At 37.7% G+C, this 21,261-nt stretch overlaps 1 protein-coding gene across 1 annotated transcript; it reads left to right on the plus strand.

Moving 5' to 3' along the window:
• The first annotated feature begins 3,907 nt into the window (after positions 1–3,907).
• LOC129244129 (uncharacterized) lies at positions 3,908–4,484 on the plus strand. The gene is made up of 2 exons (XM_054881744.1): positions 3,908–3,976; positions 4,155–4,484. The coding sequence occupies exons 1-2, from the start codon at positions 3,923–3,925 to the stop codon at positions 4,482–4,484; spliced, it is 384 nt and encodes a 127-aa protein (XP_054737719.1). The 5' UTR covers positions 3,908–3,922.
• The last annotated feature ends 16,777 nt before the right edge of the window (positions 4,485–21,261 follow it).

The following is a 21,261-nucleotide window of genomic DNA, read 5'->3' on the forward strand; positions in this document are numbered from 1 at the left end:
TTCGACTGTGTCCGAATTCTGTGACATAAGCCTCATCTGGGTTTCTGGCCACAGCGACAATGCAGGAAACTGTGAGGTGGATGAGCTGGCCAGACAAGGGACATGTGAGGTGATTTCCCCGCGAAGGAAGAGAACTGGGATCCCACTGACTACCTGCGGTCTGCTCCTGGAAAGATGGACATCGCATCAACTCAGCGAGCGTTGGGCAGTTTCATAAACTTATAAGGTCGCGAAATCCTTCTGGCCATGTGTGGACCATGGTCGCTCGGGCGAACTTCTGAGGCTGACAAAATATCAGCTCTCGAATCTCGTGTGTTTTCTCACAGATCACTATGCGCGAGGAATGTCTGCTGTCAGACTTGGAGTCCTTGACTGGAGACCTTGAGTCCTTTTTGCGCTAGATGTATGGAGGATGCGGTGGGATCATCTCAGCACCTTCTCCTTAGCTACCCTGCTCTGGCGAGGCTAAGATCCAGGCATCTTGGTTCTTACTTCTTTGCTACGTCTGCTGATATAACTGGCGTTGACATTAAAAATCTGATGAATTTCATCAGCAGCACAAAGCGGTTGACGCATACGCAGCATAATCATCGTTCGTAATCCACATCATACACAAGATGCCTAAATGTTATTTAGCTTCACAAAAGCAGATCAGCTGCGCTTTACATAGATGCTAATATGATTCCTCCTCATCTTCCAGAGAGCTGCAACAAAAAGAACTTAAGTTAAGGCTCGCCGCTTGGCTGCCTCCTAGCGTACAATTCACAGTCGGTAGTTGAAGTTGTGCTAGACTGAGAAGTTTTCGAAAGGGTTTTTGAGGCAGGCGTAGGCAAAGAATTTCCCAATCTTACACCGTTATTGTTATTGCCCAGCACTCGTTGAATTGACGCATAGCCTATCTTTGCAGCAGCAATGTACATCCCGCCTAGAGAGCTCAGCTATTCGAACGCGAAACAAAAGAAAGTTAACTATAGCCTGTGTGGTCTTGATGTCACCATACACAAGCCCAGGTTTCCGATTGCTGTTTGAATGCCGGAATACTTGTTTATTTTATTGAAAACGCCAGTGAGCCAGCCATTCAACTCTTTCTTTTACCGAAGCATCCACTCTGGATACTCACCGACAGTGAGGCACAATTTAATACTCTCACCAAGCAACTTCGGGTTATCCGTGAACAACTACGCATGCGAAATTAAGGTAAACAAATGCAATTTCTGGGAATTAAATAAATTTTAACCATCTAAAATTGAGATCCTGAAGGAAGAAATCTGGTAATTCGTTTTTAGTGTTTCAGGGATGGAAAAGGTCAAACAATTCATTAATACATAATATATACAAAACTGTGATTGTGCCAATCTGGGCATACGGCATAAAAATCTAGGGAACTGCAAGTAAAAGTAACATTAACATTATTCAACGAGTACAATCAAAAATACTCAGAACTATAACCAATGCATCTTGGTACGTCCCAAACGAAGATATTCATCGATACAGTAGCAAAAATCATCCGCAATCGCAGCACAAATCATATTGTCCGTTTAATGAACCATACAAATACTGACATGCGACAACTCCCATCAACAGAAAGGGCAAACTCCAGGCGGCTCAAGCGACCAACCCCAACTCAGCTGATAACTAGAATAATTTAAAACTATGTATGTACATACACTGGTAAACCCACACAAAAACTTAACCAAACTGTAATATTGATAATGATTAATGTTCTGAAATCCAAGCTGTAGAAAGAATTACTTAGTGTCATATGACAGGTGTAATTAATAAAAAAAAATTATTTATTTTGTAATTTCAACTATTTTTTTTTAATTATGGTTCATAGTATAACAGCTTCCATATAAAGAAAAGTATTGAACTTTGTATATTGCACAATTTTTAGAATTTCAGAATTTTTAGAACAATGTCGCGTAAGCAGTTTAATTTTTTTTCCTTGTTTACTCCACTCGGGAGCATAGATAGGGCTTCGACAACATTCAGTCTTGCGTTAGTTTCATTTATCTACTTTGCAGTTTAATAGATCATTGCATTTTAGTATAATAATACGGAGGTGTCTTTGCAAATAAAGTCGAATGTATAGAATGAAGTCGAAAGGTGGCATCAGGGCGAACTTCCCAGTTGAAATTTTATAAATCTGGGTTGGGGAATAAGTTCGTAGTGTTTTTACCGAAAACTCTTATTTAAACAAAAAACAATAATTACATCAATTATATATTTGTCGTTCCCCCCTCTCTACCAATTTGTCGATGCCGTTTCGCCAAAAATTGCTTCGTCCGGCGTCAAAGAAGTTGTTGAGCCAGTTTTTAAGGACCTCTTTGTTATCGAAGGTAACGCCCCTCATATGGTTTGACAGGGAGCGGAAAAGATGGTAATCGGTCGATGCAAGGTGCGGAGAATACGGTGGATTCTGAAGGTCCCACCAAACATATATAATGATCTTCGTTGGATGAAGATCCGGCTTGATTCAAGGCTTTGATGTATCTCCTGAAGTTACCCATTTTTTTAATGACTCTCAAATGGTAGCTTGCACATTTTCATATAAAATTATATTCAACATTTTTATGGAGAGATATATGTATGTAATTATATTACATGAACGAATTTTTTTCTAGAACTCACTTTCCCGCCACGGTTTCGTACATTTAATAAACGCAAACTATGTAGTTATAAAAAAATATATCAATCAACAATACAAAATTTAAAATTTAAGCATAAAAAAAATGTATCTACCAAAATGTTGTCGAACTTTTTTTTTTAATTTTTAATGAGAAATACACAGTAAAAATTAAAAAAAAAAATTTTTTTTTGTCATATATTTATTTTTGTTTTTGCATAAAGCTGTACATAAAGCTAAAGCTTTTTGAGCGGATCAGATTTCCAACCATCAACTTTGTTTTTGAATTACTTCTTTACTAAATAAGAAAAAATGTGAGTGATGGAAATCTTTATTTTGACCTTTCCGCGCTCCTATCTGTTTGTACTCAGCTGCTGTTCGCAAGTGTAAAACATGATTGACGTACGACCTCATTTGGAGAAGTTATTACGTAAAAACAATTTTCGGCACCTACCAAATGATTCCTCCCTCCCTTTTCCAAAATTCATGCTACTGTATGCATAATAAACATTTGCATATACACAAAATGGGAATTATGAAGTTTTTAGGTGCGTACACTTGACATGTTTTGCCCCAAATGCCATATGTCTTGCCAAGCCTCCTACGCTGATTTACCTGAGTGGTCCTCTATATAAAACAAAATTTGTCTTAGCTAACGAATCACCTGGAACGCTACTTGTCACATTGCTATCCACAGGAGAGACGCATCTGTTAAGCTTGACGCAACTGTTAAGCTTGTGTAACTCGACCTAAGCTGATAAATGACTGTAGAGTTAAACAATAAAGAAGAAGAATTAATAATCATATCTGTTATAGATTTATAAAAGAATGGATGAATCTATACATCAAAACATCCTAGTTGGTCGAAACTGATTCCAGATACACTTGCAATAGCTAATCAAACTTTCATCACAATCGAATGAGCGGCTCCCGAGTTATGTACATAACTACAAATAAACTTTCACATTCTTATACAATATATGAATAAAATAACGTTAGTATCTTTTCTCTGCTGAGTTTCATTCATAAAAACAAAGTCTTATGGAAAACGAAATAAAAAAGCATTTCCGCCAATCAATTTCATTGGCAAATAGTTTTTAAAATGGATTAATAAAAGTTTCAAATGTACTTTTTTTAAGTACCACTTTTCCGTTACAGATATCTGATTACGAAAGTGATTGATGAACGGCAGCTTTTGCCCCTATCTACATATTTATCAAAATTATTAGGTATAAAAGCGCTCACCAGACAGAGCAGAACCATTAGTTCTACTATAACTGTTTAAAGAGTATCAACATGAAAATCGCTTTGAGTTTGTTCTGTGTGCTGGCGCTCTTCGGTGCTATTCAGGTAAATAAACCACAAACTATCTACAAATTTAAGAGTACTTCCAAGTGCGGTAAGCGCTGCCTATAATCCATATAACTTTTTGTAACCAATATGCAAACTGCAAATTCACCTATCTCTATTATTATTAATTGTAAAGTTCTACACTATTATTAAATAAATATTTTTTCTGCTCCTACAGGCAAAATTAATCGCACTTCCCTATTTAATGTATACCCTTCCTAATGCAACCACTTCGGAAGCGGTTAACAATACGGACGCGAAATCTTTGTGCCTGCAAACTTATCTGCCTTTACTTTCCGACTACTCCGCGCTCTTTACGGCTACTTCTCGTCAGTTAGTCGACTGCCTCAGTGATGGACATGAACAAACCCAGTGCGTACAAAAATATCAACGAATTTTTGCAGACATCGAAGCCAATTCCACAGCTATTTCTGAAAAAATGGCTGAATGCTTGAAGGCAGATTCCACATCTACTTCCAGTTCTGATGCTGCTGTAAAGTCTAATTGATTGAAAATATTAAAATTTATTGTATGCTTAAAAGTCATTAAAATCCAGTGAATAAAAACACTAATTTTTGGTAAGAAATTATTAAAATATTTTTGAATTTTTTTTCGTACTTTGCGATAAACATTTTTTTATAAAATTAAAAAAAAACTCAAAAATATCCAAACAAGATTCCAAATCAAATTGTTGTTTTTTTTTTGGAAAAATCTTTTCCAACAACAAAAAATAAAGTTTCAGCTTTTCCCTTTTTATAATAGTTTCACTATATCTCGGCAATCACTCTTTTGCACAATTTATGCTACTCTATGGTAGAGTATCTTCACATGTTTTGCCCCATTTATATATATTTTCGATTAACTGTCAATAACTTTTTTCGACAATTTCAATCTTTTTTGCTATTTTTGAACTTGACCAAGCGAGATTTACTACAAGTCCTCGTATTTTTGTTTTTAGTTCTTGTAATCAATCAATCGTGCGCTGATAAACGGTGGAACTTAAAACGAATTAACTGTAGGCACACGCGCACAGTTTTCGAGTGAACAATAAACGATAAAAATCCTCGCATTACTCAATTCTAACAAAAATAAAAAAAAGTGAAGCTCAGCGTAAAAATACAGGGTGGTCCATTTATTTGAAATTTAATTTAATTATCTAAATATTTTTTTGTGGAAAGAGAGCACCTTGGCACTAAACATGGAATGCAGTCATGCGATTTCCACAGCGGATTTTGCCAGTTGCCTATTTTTTCAATACAATTATTTCGTACATATTAACGTGTTTTGGCACTGATCTCACTTATGGTAGCTCCGAATTTTTGTTTTAACTTTTCATTCATCTTTGGATTAGGATACCAAAAAATAGTCTTCTTAAAATTGAATCATAGATTACAGGCGACCAATTGACATCATCGCTTCAGGTGATAATTTCATTTTTGATTTTAATGTTTTCGAATTTTTTCTATAGAAAAGTGACCCGTTTTGTAATTCTCTGATCATAAACCAAATTTCAAAAGACTTCAGAGGTGTTATTTTCGCTATCAAAATCAAAAAAATCGATGGTTTAAATTTGCAAGTCCAGATAGCTCCCCCTGTACTACATTAAAAAATTCCACGAGTTATCAATTTATAATAACAAACAATTTCGCAGTTACTTATGTCTTTTAATGAAGTACATTTATGTTTATATATATGTCGATATGCAATTATACTTGATTTGACAACCGTTCGACAAATTAGCAGATCGTCTGTAATAAAAGTGATAAAAACTTCCTTCATGAAACAGAGCACTACATTTGAGAATTAAAAATTACAACTTATTCAAGGTTTGAATCTTCGGTGGTGATGTTAGTCCGGGAACCAGGGGTCGATTTTGGACTGCGTTTTTATACCGTTAAATTCTTGACTATACTTGTGATTTAGCTTTCATTATTAACGAATGTGAACATCAGCTGGCGCACCCGCGGTGGGTGTGATTGTGGGAGGGGACGAAACGTGTCGAAAAAATGTCTACCAACTCATTTAATACCAGCTGAAATTTTTTTTGTGTATTGCTGACTTTTAGTATAATAAAAAAATATAGTCAGCTGCGCCGTAGACTGGGGAAAATACGTCAGCTGAACAGGCGAACTTGTTAACTAAATTAAAAAAAAATGTAATAATTATGATCAGCTGCGTTTATAGCGGCAGGAAGACCGTCAGCCGAAGGAAGAATATATCATTGCGTTCATACATCTCGGCGGGGCGCGGGATTTTCAATGCTTCGGCTGACGGTCTTTCCACCACTATAAACGCAGCTGACCATCAATAATTATTATATTTTCGTTTGTGTCCAAAATTATGTAAAAAAATTTCAATCGGCATAAAGTAGTTTTACTTTTTAATATATTTTACAAGTTCGCCTCTTCAGCTGACGTATTTTCCCCCCTCTACGGCGCAGCTGACTATTTTTTTTGATTTTACTAAATGTCAACAATACACAAAAAAAAAATTTCAGCCGGTATTAAATGAGTTGTTAAAAATTTTTTTTCGACACGATTCGCACCATCCCACGCACGTACCCACCGCTACTGTACCAGCTGACGGTTGGTTTCGTCATCCATTAGATGGCGTCTGCCTTCAGTATTAAAATCAGTCGGCATGAAATGATGAGGTCAAAATGACTCCTGGCTACCGGACTATGTGTCACTCACTAGTGAACAACTTCTTTTATATTTTGTGTTGCCCTACATTTGAGAATATACCGCCGCATTTTATGCACTACGCCGTAACAGAGCACCGCTCTAACTATATTCCCCTTCATTCTACCTTCACCATACCTACCATTCCCATTCTACCTACCATTCCCCTTCGCTGTCAAAACTCTCACGCTCTCACACAATTCATTTCTGTAAGTGTTCACTGCATTCAATTGTCAATTGTGAGTAAATGGAAGCAAAGATCTGCGCACCTGTTTCATTTGTTCCTAAAAGATTAAGTTACTGCATATTGAATTCTTATTAATGATCGGCTATTAAGATAAACACAATTGTTAACCTATTAATTATAAAGAATTTATAATCAAATGTTTAATAATTTACAGATTTTAGTGAATTTTCTACAATACAATTACAGTACTGTTTTTCATTTCGCTAAAATTTCTTAAATGGTGACTGATTAGTCGATTCTGTAACTGTCAGCTCTACGTAGCAGGCGTAGTACTTCGAATCAGAATGATTATCATCATAGGTATAAGGAATTATAATTACTTTCAGACCAATAAGGACAGAGTTGATCACCCAGCGAACCACTTCCCTTCCTAACACACTGTATAATACAAAATAATAACAAGATTTCAACAAATTCACAATGAATAGAGAGTAACGGCGATTTCGAGGTAAAATTGTATTTTAGACGAACTTTATTTAAGTTTTCGCCTTTATGCCTATTCTGTGCTAAACTATTGGATTCTTACATTTAGGTAGGCGAGATGGGGGAAAATTAATCATCCTTTCGGAAGATATATCATTTTTCCAAACGACGTCTTACGTCAATCATATTTGACACTTATGAACTACACAGTTCCAGTGTAAAAGCAAACAAACAATGGAGTGTGTAAAGATCAAAATAAATAGTTCCATGACTCAAAATTAAGTTTTGTTTTAATTTATATTAGTAAAAAGTTATTCAAAACCAAAATTGGATTGCTAATTATGTATCATGTGTGCAGCAGTTCCATAAGCCATGGACTGAAAAGTCCCGGACCTAACACATATGGCACTAGTTTTATTACATTTACCTCTTTTTCAGTTAGTGCTAACTGTAAGAAGACAGCTGTAGAAATTTTATGATATTCTACTTATTAGTTCGTGAGTTATTGTGCTAAGAGTGACGCTACTTTTGTTATTTTCAAAGCAATGGATTCAAGCAAAGCAATGGCTTGACAAGTGTTACGGGAATCCGCTCCATCAGAAACAACAATAAAACGATAGTTTGTTGACCTCAAATGTGGTCGTAGAGACACCGATTATGCAGTGGACGTCCAAATGTGGGGGTGAAACTAGAAACCAACAAAAAAATTCACAAAATCGTTTGGAATGATCGAAAGGTGAGATTGCGTGTGTAAGCTGACATTATAAAGATATCAAAATAACGTGTTGGCTTTATATTGCCTGAGCATTTGACTATAATAAAGCTCTGTTCAAAGTGAGTGCCACGTGCCACGTCTGCTCACTATTGGTGATATTGAGCAGTGACAAAACTACATGAATTGAACGAGTTGCCCCCACATACACTGTATGCACCAAATTTGGCTGCCAGCGACTACTGGCTGTTTGTACACCTAAAAAATGCTCGCCGGTAAGAAATTTCCCTCGAATGGAGTAGTTATCGTTGAAACTGAGGCCTATTTTGAAAAGATAAATCATTTTACAAAAGTAGTACTGACATCTTTGAGCGGCGCTGGAGCGATTGCGTTGTTCTTGATGGAAATTATGTTTTCATTAGTAGGCCCCGGATTTTTTAGCCCATGTGTTAAAAATCATTGTTGTGCAACATTTTCACCCTCTAACTACTCAATAGAGATCTATGGGAAAGGGCAAAAAAATACTCATTATGGAAAAATATAAGGGTTATATTGTATCACAAGAATATTAATACAGAAAAGCCCAAAATTTCACTCAAACTCCAAAAAATAAGTCAAGAAGCCAAATTTGATTTAAGGGTTATTTAGTTATTTTATTTTATTTTTTTTAGAAGTTTAAGTAAGAATGAAATTGTGCGCTATCTACGGAGGCTTTCAGCTGGTTTAAGGGTTAATTTCGTTAGTATATATGTATTAAAAAATTGTTTGTAAGTTAAAATTGAAAGGAAGGAAAATTTAATTTTGTAATTTGATTTCGATAAGTTTTATTAATATCTGCACTACACTCTCTGCTTGAAAAAATTAATATACGTATAACATATTTGGATTAATTTCACGAAATCGTGGGATTTGCGATGTTTCACTAACATCACGTCACGCCAAAGTCACGTGATCTCGTCATCTCGGGATGCCTCCATGTGTAGATGTCGAGATTGGTGTTTAGTGAACCAAAAATAAACTGGAATACTAATATTCAAAAGTTTCTAATTTAGATAAATAAAGAAATTATTCACACATTTTTAAGAAATAATTTGTGTTGAATATATTTGACATTTAACTATTTAATATGAATAAATTTTCTTTTAATATTAAAGATAACTCTGTTTATTTAAGTAATAACCGCAATAGCATAACTTTTCAAAGTCAAACAAAAGGTGAAACACCCTAGCTTTTAGCACATTTAATGGGTAACACCACTGTAGAAATTTCAAAAAATTTATTTTTTTTTTATAAGCTTAAAAAATTCTTTGAACCTTTTAAAATACAGAACAAAAAGTTTTATACGTTACCGAAGTCTATTTCATAAATATTTTAAGCTTTTAACCAAGCGTTAGTGACTGCTACCTAACGACTTCTCCAAATTTCCAAACTTTAAACGCGTTTTTCTCAAAACACGTTTTCTGAAATTGGCACGCAGCATAACTCAAACAATTTTTAATATTTTTAATCAGGTTTTTCACTACGTCTGTATAATAACCTTCTTAAGAGAAGAGCGTAGGGGATTTTCGATAGATTAATTTAAACGATTGTTATAATTATTTAAGTGCCGTTTTTTTAGTCCAAAATAGAGTTTTTTCCTTCAAATGCTTGCTAATTCCACAAAAATAAATATTTTTTAAATCCCCTACGTGTTTCTCTAGCTATTCTTATCTAGATTAAGAAAAAAAAATGTTTCTTTGTTCCAGATTAAAATTTGCACGTGCTGCATGTGCTGCGTGCCGCGGAGCTCCTTCGAGAGAAACCACATTACAAAAATGTCTCCAATGCCGCCATTTTGTAAAATTTTTCGATCAAATTTTGTAGTTTTGTATTTTAGTATATAACTTCCTTTAGTATAACTTCCCAAATCAAAGTGATTGTTTCCCCTTTCCTTCTATACAAAAAAATTCTTTAAAAATCGTGTTTATTTTACGCGTGTACAGTGGTGTTACCGCTTAAGTAAACTATGTGTATTCCATTAGTTTTTTCATAACGAAACTGCAAAATTTAGTTTTACTTCTCACATTTGCCATCGACGTTGCCAGTTTTTAAGACAAAAGCTGAATAAGGAAACTTCGTGATTTAAAAGAAAATTTTGAAAAAACCTAATTCAACATTATGGAATATATTTAAAAATACAATGAAAACCACTATATTCTTAGAAAAAGTGGAAGAATTTCCAACATTAACTCAACAGTAACCAATAGAAGGATTATACGTTGAATAAAAGCGGACCCGCAAATTTCTGCAATAAACATTGCTAAATCAAAAATTCAAAAATTCATCAGTTGTGGGCGTACACCCATAAACTAACAGAACTTTTCCTCACAGTAACGAATACAAAGCGTACACTCCTAGAAAAAAACTCCTTCAAATATTAATGTTGAACTATGCTTAAGAATGCGCTAGCAAGCCAAATGTTATTTAAAGCCACACTCTTTTCCCCGAAGAGTCGAAGGTACAGCGCTCAATCCGTCTAAGGTTTTGTGAAACATGGAGCACGTAATGGTTTTGGGAGGAATGACAACAAATGGAGTGGGCTCGTTTTGTTTTATTGCAAGTGCTAAGACTAAAATGAGTTGTCTAGAAATATTAAAGCAGTATATTCCCAAAACTGTCAAAAAATTATATATAGTTACCAGCAGCCTAAAATCAGCTATTGAAGAGATGTGGGAAAATGTTCTAAGAGACCAAAACTCTAGCAGAATCTATGCAACGACGTCTACAAGCAGTTATTAGTGCTCGGGTATTTTTGGTTTGTTTTTTTTTTTTTGTTTTTTTTTTTTGTCGGGACAACTAGCAAGTGCAGCACTCAGACATTAATTAAGTCCATTATACTACACTTGGATTCCCTTTTAATTTTCTTTAAATCTACCCGTTCTCCGAAGAAATCTGAGTAGATCTTGTGATGACAAGAAGCCAAGGTGGTCGCTTCTTAACACATCAGTGCCACAGACCTCAAACATGTTTCGAGCGAAGGCGGGGCATACGCACAGGAAGTGATCCACCGTCTCATTCTCCTCTTCATAAGCTGGGCAGAGAACACTGTCTGAGATGGGTGAGGTAGGGTTCAAAATGCCTTCGCACTTACAGCGACCGTCGTCTACTGCGTCGTGTGGTGTGGCCACTAAAACGATCCCTCCACTCCTTCTGGGGAGACACCACAATCCAGGAACTGCTTTCTATATAACTTCGGGAGGGCCCAGAACGGCATCCATAAAGGACCAATTCTATTCACCCACGTCTGGGTCCACCATATTTGAAGCCAGGCTATAGGCTCGCCTTCTTGTGTCTCTATCTGTGCGGCTTCGCTTTGTTGCACTCTGTCGAGGTCAATCTTTTTTTTTCGTAGTACGTTCTTGATGTACTTCGTTACCACATCCTAGTTAGCCCCACGTTCGAGCGTTTTTCTGATTATGTTGATCGGTGCGATGTCGCCGATCTGCTCCCTCAGAGCATTTTTTTCTGCGAGCCATCTGTCACAGCTAAAAAACGTGTGTTCAGCGGCATCCTTCGGTGCTTCGCAGTATATGCATTTGGAATCGGTTACCTTGCCCATACGGTATTGGTATCTCCGGAAGTATCCCTGGCCCGAGAGGAACTGAGTTAAGAAGTAATTCACTTCTCCGAAGTTCTTTTGGACCCATTTGTCAATTGATGGAATAAGTTTCACCGTCCATCTGCCACTCGGTTCAGTGTCCAATCGGCTTTGCCACCGCACAATGGTTTGGCGTCTCCGTTCTGGGAAGGTAGTGTCGGAGTCCCACGCATCCGTTTCCGCATTCGTTTCCGGACCATGAGGTCGATCAGTATCTGACCGCTGATCACGAAAATCGCAGCGCCTTAGACAGTGCGGTAGGCTGAGGCAACTCTGAGTGCCGCTGTTCGTTGCACAGCCTCCAGTGCGTTGCGCTTGGCTTTGCAATTTAGCACGATTCCCCATACTTCGCTGCCGTGCAGGAAAATTGAGCTTGTGGAAGCCATAGTTAGCTTTCTCTTACTCTGTGTTGGCCCACCGATGTTTGCCATTAATCTACTTAGCATACCCGTGACCTTTGCTGCTTTGGTAGCCACATGCCGTATATGGTCCCAGAAAGTAAACATGCAGTCAAGTTGAATACCTAAGTATTTTTTTACTACTTTTTGGGTCACTAAGGACGTGTCGCCTATTTGCATGCTGACCTCGAGTGGCATGTGACCTCGTGTCATAAGAATGACTTCGGATTTACAGGGTTGGCCATATTAAACTGACCCATGTGATTATTAAAAAAATATGGAGAAAGAAACATTTTTTTGTGTTTCATTGTGAAAAACATTTAATTTAGTTCAAGGAGATTCGTTTACATCACTTTTTGAATATGATATCGCGCAAGTGGTCGCCCTTAGCTCGTATAGCGTAATGTGCCCGTTTTTCGGCGTTTTCCATAGTTTTGGCCAGCGTCTCGGCCGATATGGCGGCTATTTCCCGTCGGATATTGGCCTTAAGTGCGCCTAGTGTCTTTGGCTTGTTGACGTAAACCTTAGATTTCAAATAGCCCCAAAGAAAAAAGTCCGGTGGCGTCAAATCCGGTGATCGTGGCGGCCAGTCAAAATCGCCGCTTTTTGATATCAAACGGCCAGGGAACAAAGTCTTCAATAAGTTGACGGTGCTCGTGCTGTGTGTGGTGGTGCGCCATCTTGCTGAAACCAGAAGTGCTCCATACCATTTTCACGAACAATCGGCATCACAAAATCGGTTATCATGGCCCGATAACGCTCTTGATTGACGGTCAATGGTTGGTGTTGACCATTTTCAAAGAAGAACGGCCCAATGACCATATCAGCGCAAATGCCACACCAGACTGTAACTTTTTGGTCGTGGAGAGGTACCTCTTCAATAATTTGAGGGTTTTCAGTGGCGTAGAAACGGCAATTTTGCTTATTTACGGTTTCGTTCAAGGAGAAATGGGCCTCATCACTCATAATGATTTGATGCCAAAAATCCTCATCAGTTTGGGCCATTCGGACGACAAAATTGGCATATTCCAAGCGACGAGGCTTATCGGCCGGCAACAGTTGTTGATTTAGTTGTATTTTGTACGGGAATATCCTCAAATCCAAACGAATGATACATCGTAGAGTGGTCCGAGGGATGTCCAACTGAGCAGAACGACGATTACCTGACGTTCGCGACGATGACTCGATACTGGCTCGTACGGCCGCGATATTTTCGTTAGATCGTCTTGGCCGCTTTTTATTTGGACGTCGGGTATTAGCCACAGTGCCGGAAGACAAAAATCTTTTGTGCATTTGCTTGATTGCGTTCTTTGACGGCGCACTTTTCACTTTATTTTTTTTTCTCCACGCACGTTGCGTTTTTACAATCGAGAAGGAATTTTGAATGTACAGCTGAACAATTTCAGCGCGTTCTATTGGGGTGTACTGTTTCATGGTATAAATCTCCTTCGACTGACGCTTCCAACGCGGTATGTCATTAGCTGATCTGAAATTACAGTAAAAAGTTATAGGGTTACTCAATGGGTCAGTTTAATATGGCCAACCCTGTTTGTTTGGCGAGTTCCAGGCCGTGGTCCTCAAGCCATATTTGCGTCCTTCTCATGACTTGGTTCAGCTTCCTTCTAGTGCCCTCAGTGTCCCGAGCTGGTATGATCGCCGCTTTATCGTCCGCGTATCCCACTAGGTATGTATCGTCTGGCATTTCTATGCTATACGCAATATCTCATCGTAGCTCAGATTCCAGAGATCGCGGCCGAGAATAGATCCTTGAACTGCGCCAGACGTTATTGCTTTTGTTTTCTGACCATCTGGTGTGTCGTACAGCAGTTCCCGCTCGCTCAAGTAGCACTGGAGAATCCTTAGCAGGTATGCAGGTATTCGAAATCTTTCTCGTAGTGCCTTTATAATGTCTGTCCATCGTAGGCTGTTAAAGACATTTTGTACATCAAGCGTAGCCAAGACGGTGATGCGATTCGGGTAGTGCCGTCTACGTTGAGCGCTGCTTACTACCTCCTCTATTGCGCCAAGGGTTGATTTTCCACATCGGAAGCCGTATTGCCTTGCTGACAATCCTCCTGCTCTCTCAACAAACTCTGCATGTCTACGCTGTATGAGTTTCTCAAGCAATTTCCTGGCGCTGTCCAGCGTCCACAGAAAGTGGCCCGTCATCAGTTCAATCAGCCATCTGCACTCCCTTCTGCTTAATGACAGAAGGGTTTGCGATAGTCAATCGGACATGATAGGTATCATCAGTTTAGTCTATCTATCTATTATCAAAATAATCTAATATTCTAGGAGCAAGACCTAGAAGTCTAGATCATTTTAAACTATTCGTTCACGATAAATGATAACTTTGAATTTATAAAACATACATACGACTACATATCGTGATAACTTCTATTAACGAAAGTTTTGTTGTATCCGGGAGTCCTTTACATAAATATATCCAGCATGTCACTCACTCCACCTTAAGGTCCAGTTAGAGGTATCATAACGATAACGACATAAATATGCTGATCGAACCATCCTGTGGACAACACTGTTATCGATTAGAGTTGACGTGCCATAATAATGTCGTAGTCATAACCGTACCCATACAAAATAATTGCATGTTGGTTTTTCGCCGTAACCATAACCAGCTGATTGTTGATTGCCGCATTATGGGACATAAAGCCTTTATATTAATGAATAAATAACTAATTTCCGCGTCACTGCTCCTGTTGTTATCTTTTCTTTAGTTTCTGCACTTTCAATATGAACAAATAAATGATAATATACGTAAATATCAGCTGTTTATGGGTATGGCACCAATAATAGATGAGAGTAAATATCGTTGTGGTTAAGACAACGGAGCATTGTGGTGTGGCTCAACTAATTTCACATTTATTTAGAAGAAGTGTTACATATTTACATTTACAAGTGTTGTAACTAAGAAATCATAAATACCAATTTCAATCATTATTTTTGACTAATAATTTAAAAAGTACAAGAATCTCTACGAACATTTCCCCTAAGTGCTAAATGCGAAATTTTCAAGCATAAATTCTGCATTCCTTCCACAAATACCCTACGTAAATAAATTATCAAAAACAAATGCAACCTCCGATGTGGTTTCTCATGTTTCACGCTTCGCGGTTCGCTGCGCTCATAGCAATGCAGCAGTTACATGCAGCAGGTAAGCAACGTTGAGCAAACAAAAGTGGATGGCAAACATAAAACATAAAACCAGCGTGTATTTATTTGTATTTATAAGCACGTAAGTACGTAAGTAAACAAATACACTCGGCGACGTTATCAGCGCCATATAAAAAAAAGCATTTTTTGGATTTTTGAGGATTTTTGGAGGAGCATATTTGAGGATTTTTTTTTTAATTTTTCTAAGTTCGTTTGTTAAAGACCAACTTGTATCGCTATAGTCTCATAGCCTAAACAGATGGTGGTCTTAATTCGGAGTTATCTCAGGAATTAAGTGCAATTAACGCGGATTGGCAGTGATCGCTACGCATGTCACAGAGAATGTGAATATCCCAGTACCCCAATCGTTGACGACTGAATTGTCTTCTGCTACCCGACCATGACGAGGTGAGAATATTGATAACGCGGCTAAAGAACAACAAAGCCGCGGGCGCCGACGGACTACCGGCTGAGCTATTCAAATATGGCGGCGAGGAGCTGGTAAGGTGCATGCATCAGCTCCTATGCATAATATGGTCGGATGAAAACATGACTGCCGATTGGAATTTAAGAATCTAAGTGTGCTCTGCCCAATCCATGAGAAGGACGATCCTGCAATCTGTCCCAATTACTGCGAGATTAATCTTCTAAATATCGTACGAGCCGCAGAACTTAATCGCTCAGGCACAATTTTTTATACGAGCGTACAATTGTTGGCGTATGCCGATGATATTGACATTATCGGCCTTAACAACCGCGCTGTTAGTTCTGCTTTCTGCAAACTGGATAAAGGGGCAAAGCGAATAGGTCTGGTGGTGAGCAAAGACAAAACGAGGCACCTCTTGTCATCAAACAAACAGTCGGCGCACTGGCGTACCCACGTCACTGTTGACATCAACTGTATATTTTTGTCTTATTTATACAATATACATAGAAAATTTTGGTATAAAGGTATTCAAATTGAGTTATCTTCGATATATATTTAAAAAATAGGTATTTAATGAATAGTTAAAATCTTGTATTCTTTAATTTTTCCGATATTTTGTTGTTTTGTATAGAAAATAAAGCATTACTAATACTACTATACTTAAAAGAAAATTTGGGAAATAATTTTTTTTTGTTCTATTTCTACTATATGGACGACACACGTCCACTTAGATATAGGGTGGGCCATGCAAAATTTGCTTTTTGAATCGGCTAAAAAAAAAAAAATAATCAATATTTTTTCAAACTTTTTCTTTTATTTTGAAGATTGAACATTGTCATTTAGGAATGGAAAATAATATCGTTTAAATGACTGTCACGACTGGCTTTAAAGTAGGCCATTAGATCAACCCAATTTTTAAGCACATTTTCTATTGTTTGGGCTCCAATTTTATGAATGGCAACTTCGATTTCGTGTTTTAAAGCTTCAATCGTCTCTGGATGGTTCGCATAGCATTTGTCCTTCACGGCTCCCCACAAAAAATAGTCCAACGGGCTTAAATCACAACTCCGAGGCGGCCTATTAATATCGGAATTTCGGCTGATTATTCGGTTTTCAAAAACGGTAGCCAAAAGTTCGAGTGTAACTTTGGCAGTGTGACAAGTTGCTCCGTCCTGTCGAAACCAAATGTCGTCCATGCCATCCTCTTCAATTTTTGGAAACAAAAACTCATTGAGCATGTCACGGTAACGCTCACCATTTTCTGTAACCGCGGCTCCTCGCTCATTTTCGAAAAAAAAATGCCCCGATGATGCCGCCAGACCAAAAACCGCACCAAACAGTAACTCGTTGTGGATGAGTTTGCTTCTCTACAGTAACGTGTGGAGTTTCTGAGCCCCAAATCCGACAGTTTTGCTTATTGACGTAGCCACCGATGTGAAAATCAGAAAAGAAGAAGAAGACTCACCGCTTTGGAAATCGGTTTTCAATATTTCCCAATTTTGTTCAAGCGTATAGTGTCCCATTTCGTAAATGTCAAACCTTTGAGTAAATTATGAATACATTTGACATGTAATTTGTGTTACCATTCTCAAAAAAAATAGGTGGTTCAAAAAGCAAACGCTATATGGCCCACCCTGTATTATTAATAGCTGAAATTATACTGTCTTTCATGTGAAATATTTCTGGTTCGTTATAATATGTTCATAAAACTTTTTTTGCGATTTTTTAGAATAAAATAAACTTTGTACAAAATTTGTAAAATGTTTTTCCAAATTCCATCAAAACTCTCAACTTTTTAATCCGAATTTTTCTGGGTATGCAATTATATAGCACATTTCATTATAACAAAGTGCAAGTTTCAAATCGTTGCAGAATTGCTTTGAATTTTAACAGTTCTTCTTTCGCGGAGATGTCACGCCTGTTCTTCGATACAAAGACCACGCTGGGGGTGAAATGTGTCTGTAAAAATGGAAATGAAAACTTCTTATCACTTAACATTCTCATAGAACGAGAATTGACCATTAGTTTTTCTTTTGTGATGTGTGAAACATTCTTAGCGATAACCAATTAAATGAAAATGTATCTATACTTTCACTTAAATGGATATGTAATATGCATTGAATAGGTGAATTGAATACTTTTGACGCATTTCTTGATTTTTTTCATTATAACACACTTGTAGCAAATGAGCGCTATACGAGGGGTGCCTTTTATATGTCGGAATTAGAGAACAAAAACAAATTTTAATCATCGAAAATCACTTTACTGTTTGTCAAAATATTCTCCATGAAGATCTATACACTTTTGTATGCGTTTGAACCAATTGTCGAAGCACTTTTGCCACTCTGAATGAGGTACCTCCAAAACATGCATTCTGAATGCCGGAACCGCTTCTTCAGGTGTCGAAAAACGTTGACCTCTCTGTTTGTTTTCTACGTACGGGATAAATAAAATAAAAAGAAGTCATTCGGTGCCCAGTCAGGACTATACGGCGGATGACCCATTAATTCGATGCTTTGGGTGCTCAAAAATGCAGTTGTTTGAGCCGATGTGTGAGAGCTCGCATTGTCCTGGTGAAGAGTGATTCGTCTTTGGCGATTGGTTTTCCTAATTTCTTGGAAGACAACTGGCAAACAAATGGTGGTGTACCACTCAGAATTTACTGTTCTGCGTTGTTCTAGTAGTACGGTTGAGACATGTCCAGTTTTTCCGAAAAAACAAGCGACCATTTGCTTGGAAGAGCTTGGATTTGGCTCATCTTGAAACACCCATACAGTCGACTGCTGTATACTTTCGAGCTCATACGCATAAATTCATGATTCATCACCTATCACGATGTCATAGACGTGTTTCGAAGCCTTGCGATCGTATTTTTTGAGCATTTCCTTCGACCAATCGACACGAGCCTTTTTTTGAGCGATTGACAAATTGTGTGGGATCCAACGCGAACAAATTTTTTTGACAGTCAAATGTTTATGCAATATTGAATGCATGCTGGTCCCACTAATGCCTAAGATTGTCCCAATCTCACAATAGGTCACATGACGATCTTGCAATATCAGTTCGCGCACAGCATCAATGGTTTTCGGAACAACAACTGATTTTGGACGACCTTCACGAAATTCGTCTTGGAGTGAACCACGGCCACGATTGAATTCACCATACCATCGATAAACACTGGTCCTTGACGGAGCTTCATCACCAAAAAAGGAATTAAGTTCATCCATGCAATGTTGCTGAGTTAATCCACGTCGAAAGTTGTAAAAAATACGTAAAAGCCAAAAAATGTCAAACTTTGCGATACAGCTGTCAGTTGCCAGATTACAACACCAGGCGTACCAAATCCCGACATATAAAAGGCTCGACTTTTTATATTACGAGTGTCGTCTACCAAACAGAAGGAAAGCTTCAATTGTAATAAATAAATAAAATATAGAGATACGCTAGCTATGTCGCAAAGTATACGTGCATATACATATATGTAACTATATACATATATTTGTACTACAGTGCTCACACTGCCACAAAAGATTCAAGTAGATTTTAAACTATAAATTTGAGCATTTCAACCGTAGCCCATGCTGAGAACTGCTTTTGGTTTTCCTTTCAAACAAACCCAACCTGCCTCTTGCCATTTAAACAACTCTTTTCAAACTAAATAAAAATAAAAGAAAATGATAATAGTTTTTGAAATGCTGCTAATGCAACTCGAAGCATAACCCATAACCCATAACCCGAACCCTCTTCAATCCACAACAGAGCATAACGTTTGCTTGCTGGTCAACAGTACAAATTTATCCACATTATGTAGAGGCGAAAGGGTGAGGTTAACCAGACTATAAACATAAATAAATACCAATTGAGGAAAATATGTATCTGTTTATTTGCGCAAGGTATTAAGCTGATCAATAACAATAATAACAACAACAACAACAACAACGAATACAACAACAGCGATATAATCTAGAATGAAGGCTAGAACAAACACTGCTTGCATTGTTACGCCAGCTGGGTGGTCCAGATAGGTGGATTTGTGTATTTTAGCACTCTCGTTGTAGAACTGTAACACATACACTAACACATACACACCGTACATATTCACACCATTGCAAACAAGTCAACATTTGCTGAATACGAAACGATTGACCGTGCGGAGTGTTGGTAGGGTTGGCTCAAAGAGGCGGACAGCAGCCATAAACGGCTGGCATGGGGAAAGTGTGAAAGACTGGCCTTACAAACCGGTAAAAATCCGCCTCGTGTTCACTCAATTGAATGTTAGATTTATTTGTGTAATTCATGAGAACAAAAACCGGAAGCAATATTTTGTAGTAAGAAAAGAGAGAAAAAAGCAAGTAAACAAAAAAGATGGCAAGAATAATAAATGTAAAAGTGGAATACGGTCAACAGTACAAAAATAAAAACAACACAAGCTGGTGGAATGATTAAACAAATAAATACACAGTTCGAAGAGTAGAGGTAGAGTGTGTGAATAGAGAGTGGGACTGTAATCGTGGAGGAAAACGTAACCTGAGCGAAGAATTTCGATGAAAAAAGGGATCCAGCTCTTATGCAGATTGGCCAGTTTATTTGTCTTTTTTTTGTAGAGAAATAAAATAGTGAATATAAATATATAAAAACAAGATTTTAGAAATAATTAAACAAAAGGGGGAATGAAGCAGCTGTGAGATAAAATTAATCGTTTCAAAATGTATGGAAATGAAGTGTTATTCCTCCATCTGTTCTGCCATAACATTTTCCTCCATGTTTCTATCTCCTGGAACCCAGATCAGAGAAATGTGAACTGCAAGTCCAAGAGAATGTATCTCTTCTTTTCGGGATTTGACCAGTTTAGATCTGCATCATGGCGTCGTATGTGCCCTGATCACAGCTGGACTATAGGATAAAATGTTAATATCTGCCTGGCTTCTACGTTCTCCCAGCATTCTGCATACCTGAAATATCGCAAGGACTTCTGCCTGAAAAACACTAGCAGTATTTGGTTAATTTTGTCCCTACTCCTGATTACATCTTGGAACCATCAGTGAAGACAGAGGTACCAGCAACGGTACAGATTTTCTCCTCGATCTAATCTTGCCTACTTGGAAAGATTGGCCGGGCGCGGCCCTCAAACTACAGTTTGAAAATTAAGAGAAATGTACAAAACTCAGAGAAATGTGGCGTTACCTGCCTAAAAATGCTACCATGGTTCTTAAGGATTATCTTCATTTTAACGTAAAAGTGGATGAGAAGTAAGTACAAAACAAAATTAAGGGCAATACTGCAGCGAGCTCTACATGTTCCGGTGATGCCAGTGCATGCAGTTCCTTGTACCTTCCGCAGTTTATTGATATTATAGCCTTCTTGAAGAACTTCTCACCAAACCAGTCACCCGTATGTTGAAATAAGCAGAGCCACTATACATCTGTACATCCAAAGAACTGATGTGGCTTGTAGGAGTAGAAAGCTATGCTGGCCTTCTTTACTCGATTTTCAATGTGTAGCTTCCAATGGAGTTTGGAGTCAAGTATCACTCCAAGATATGTACGTAACTTCCAATGAAAACGAGATAATGTAATTATTTAATCT

The sequence above is a fragment of the Anastrepha obliqua genome, chromosome 4, assembly GCF_027943255.1.
Source record: "Anastrepha obliqua isolate idAnaObli1 chromosome 4, idAnaObli1_1.0, whole genome shotgun sequence".
Lineage (NCBI taxonomy): Eukaryota > Metazoa > Arthropoda > Insecta > Diptera > Tephritidae > Anastrepha > Anastrepha obliqua.

Coding starts and splice junctions, on each gene's coding strand:
- LOC129244129 (XM_054881744.1), top strand. CDS start 3,923: ATGAAAATCGCTTTGAGTTTGTTCTGTGTGCTGGCGCTCTTCGGTGCT. Junction 3,977..4,154: donor CGCTCTTCGGTGCTATTCAG/GTAAATAAACCA, acceptor CTGCTCCTACAG/GCAAAATTAATCGCACTTCC.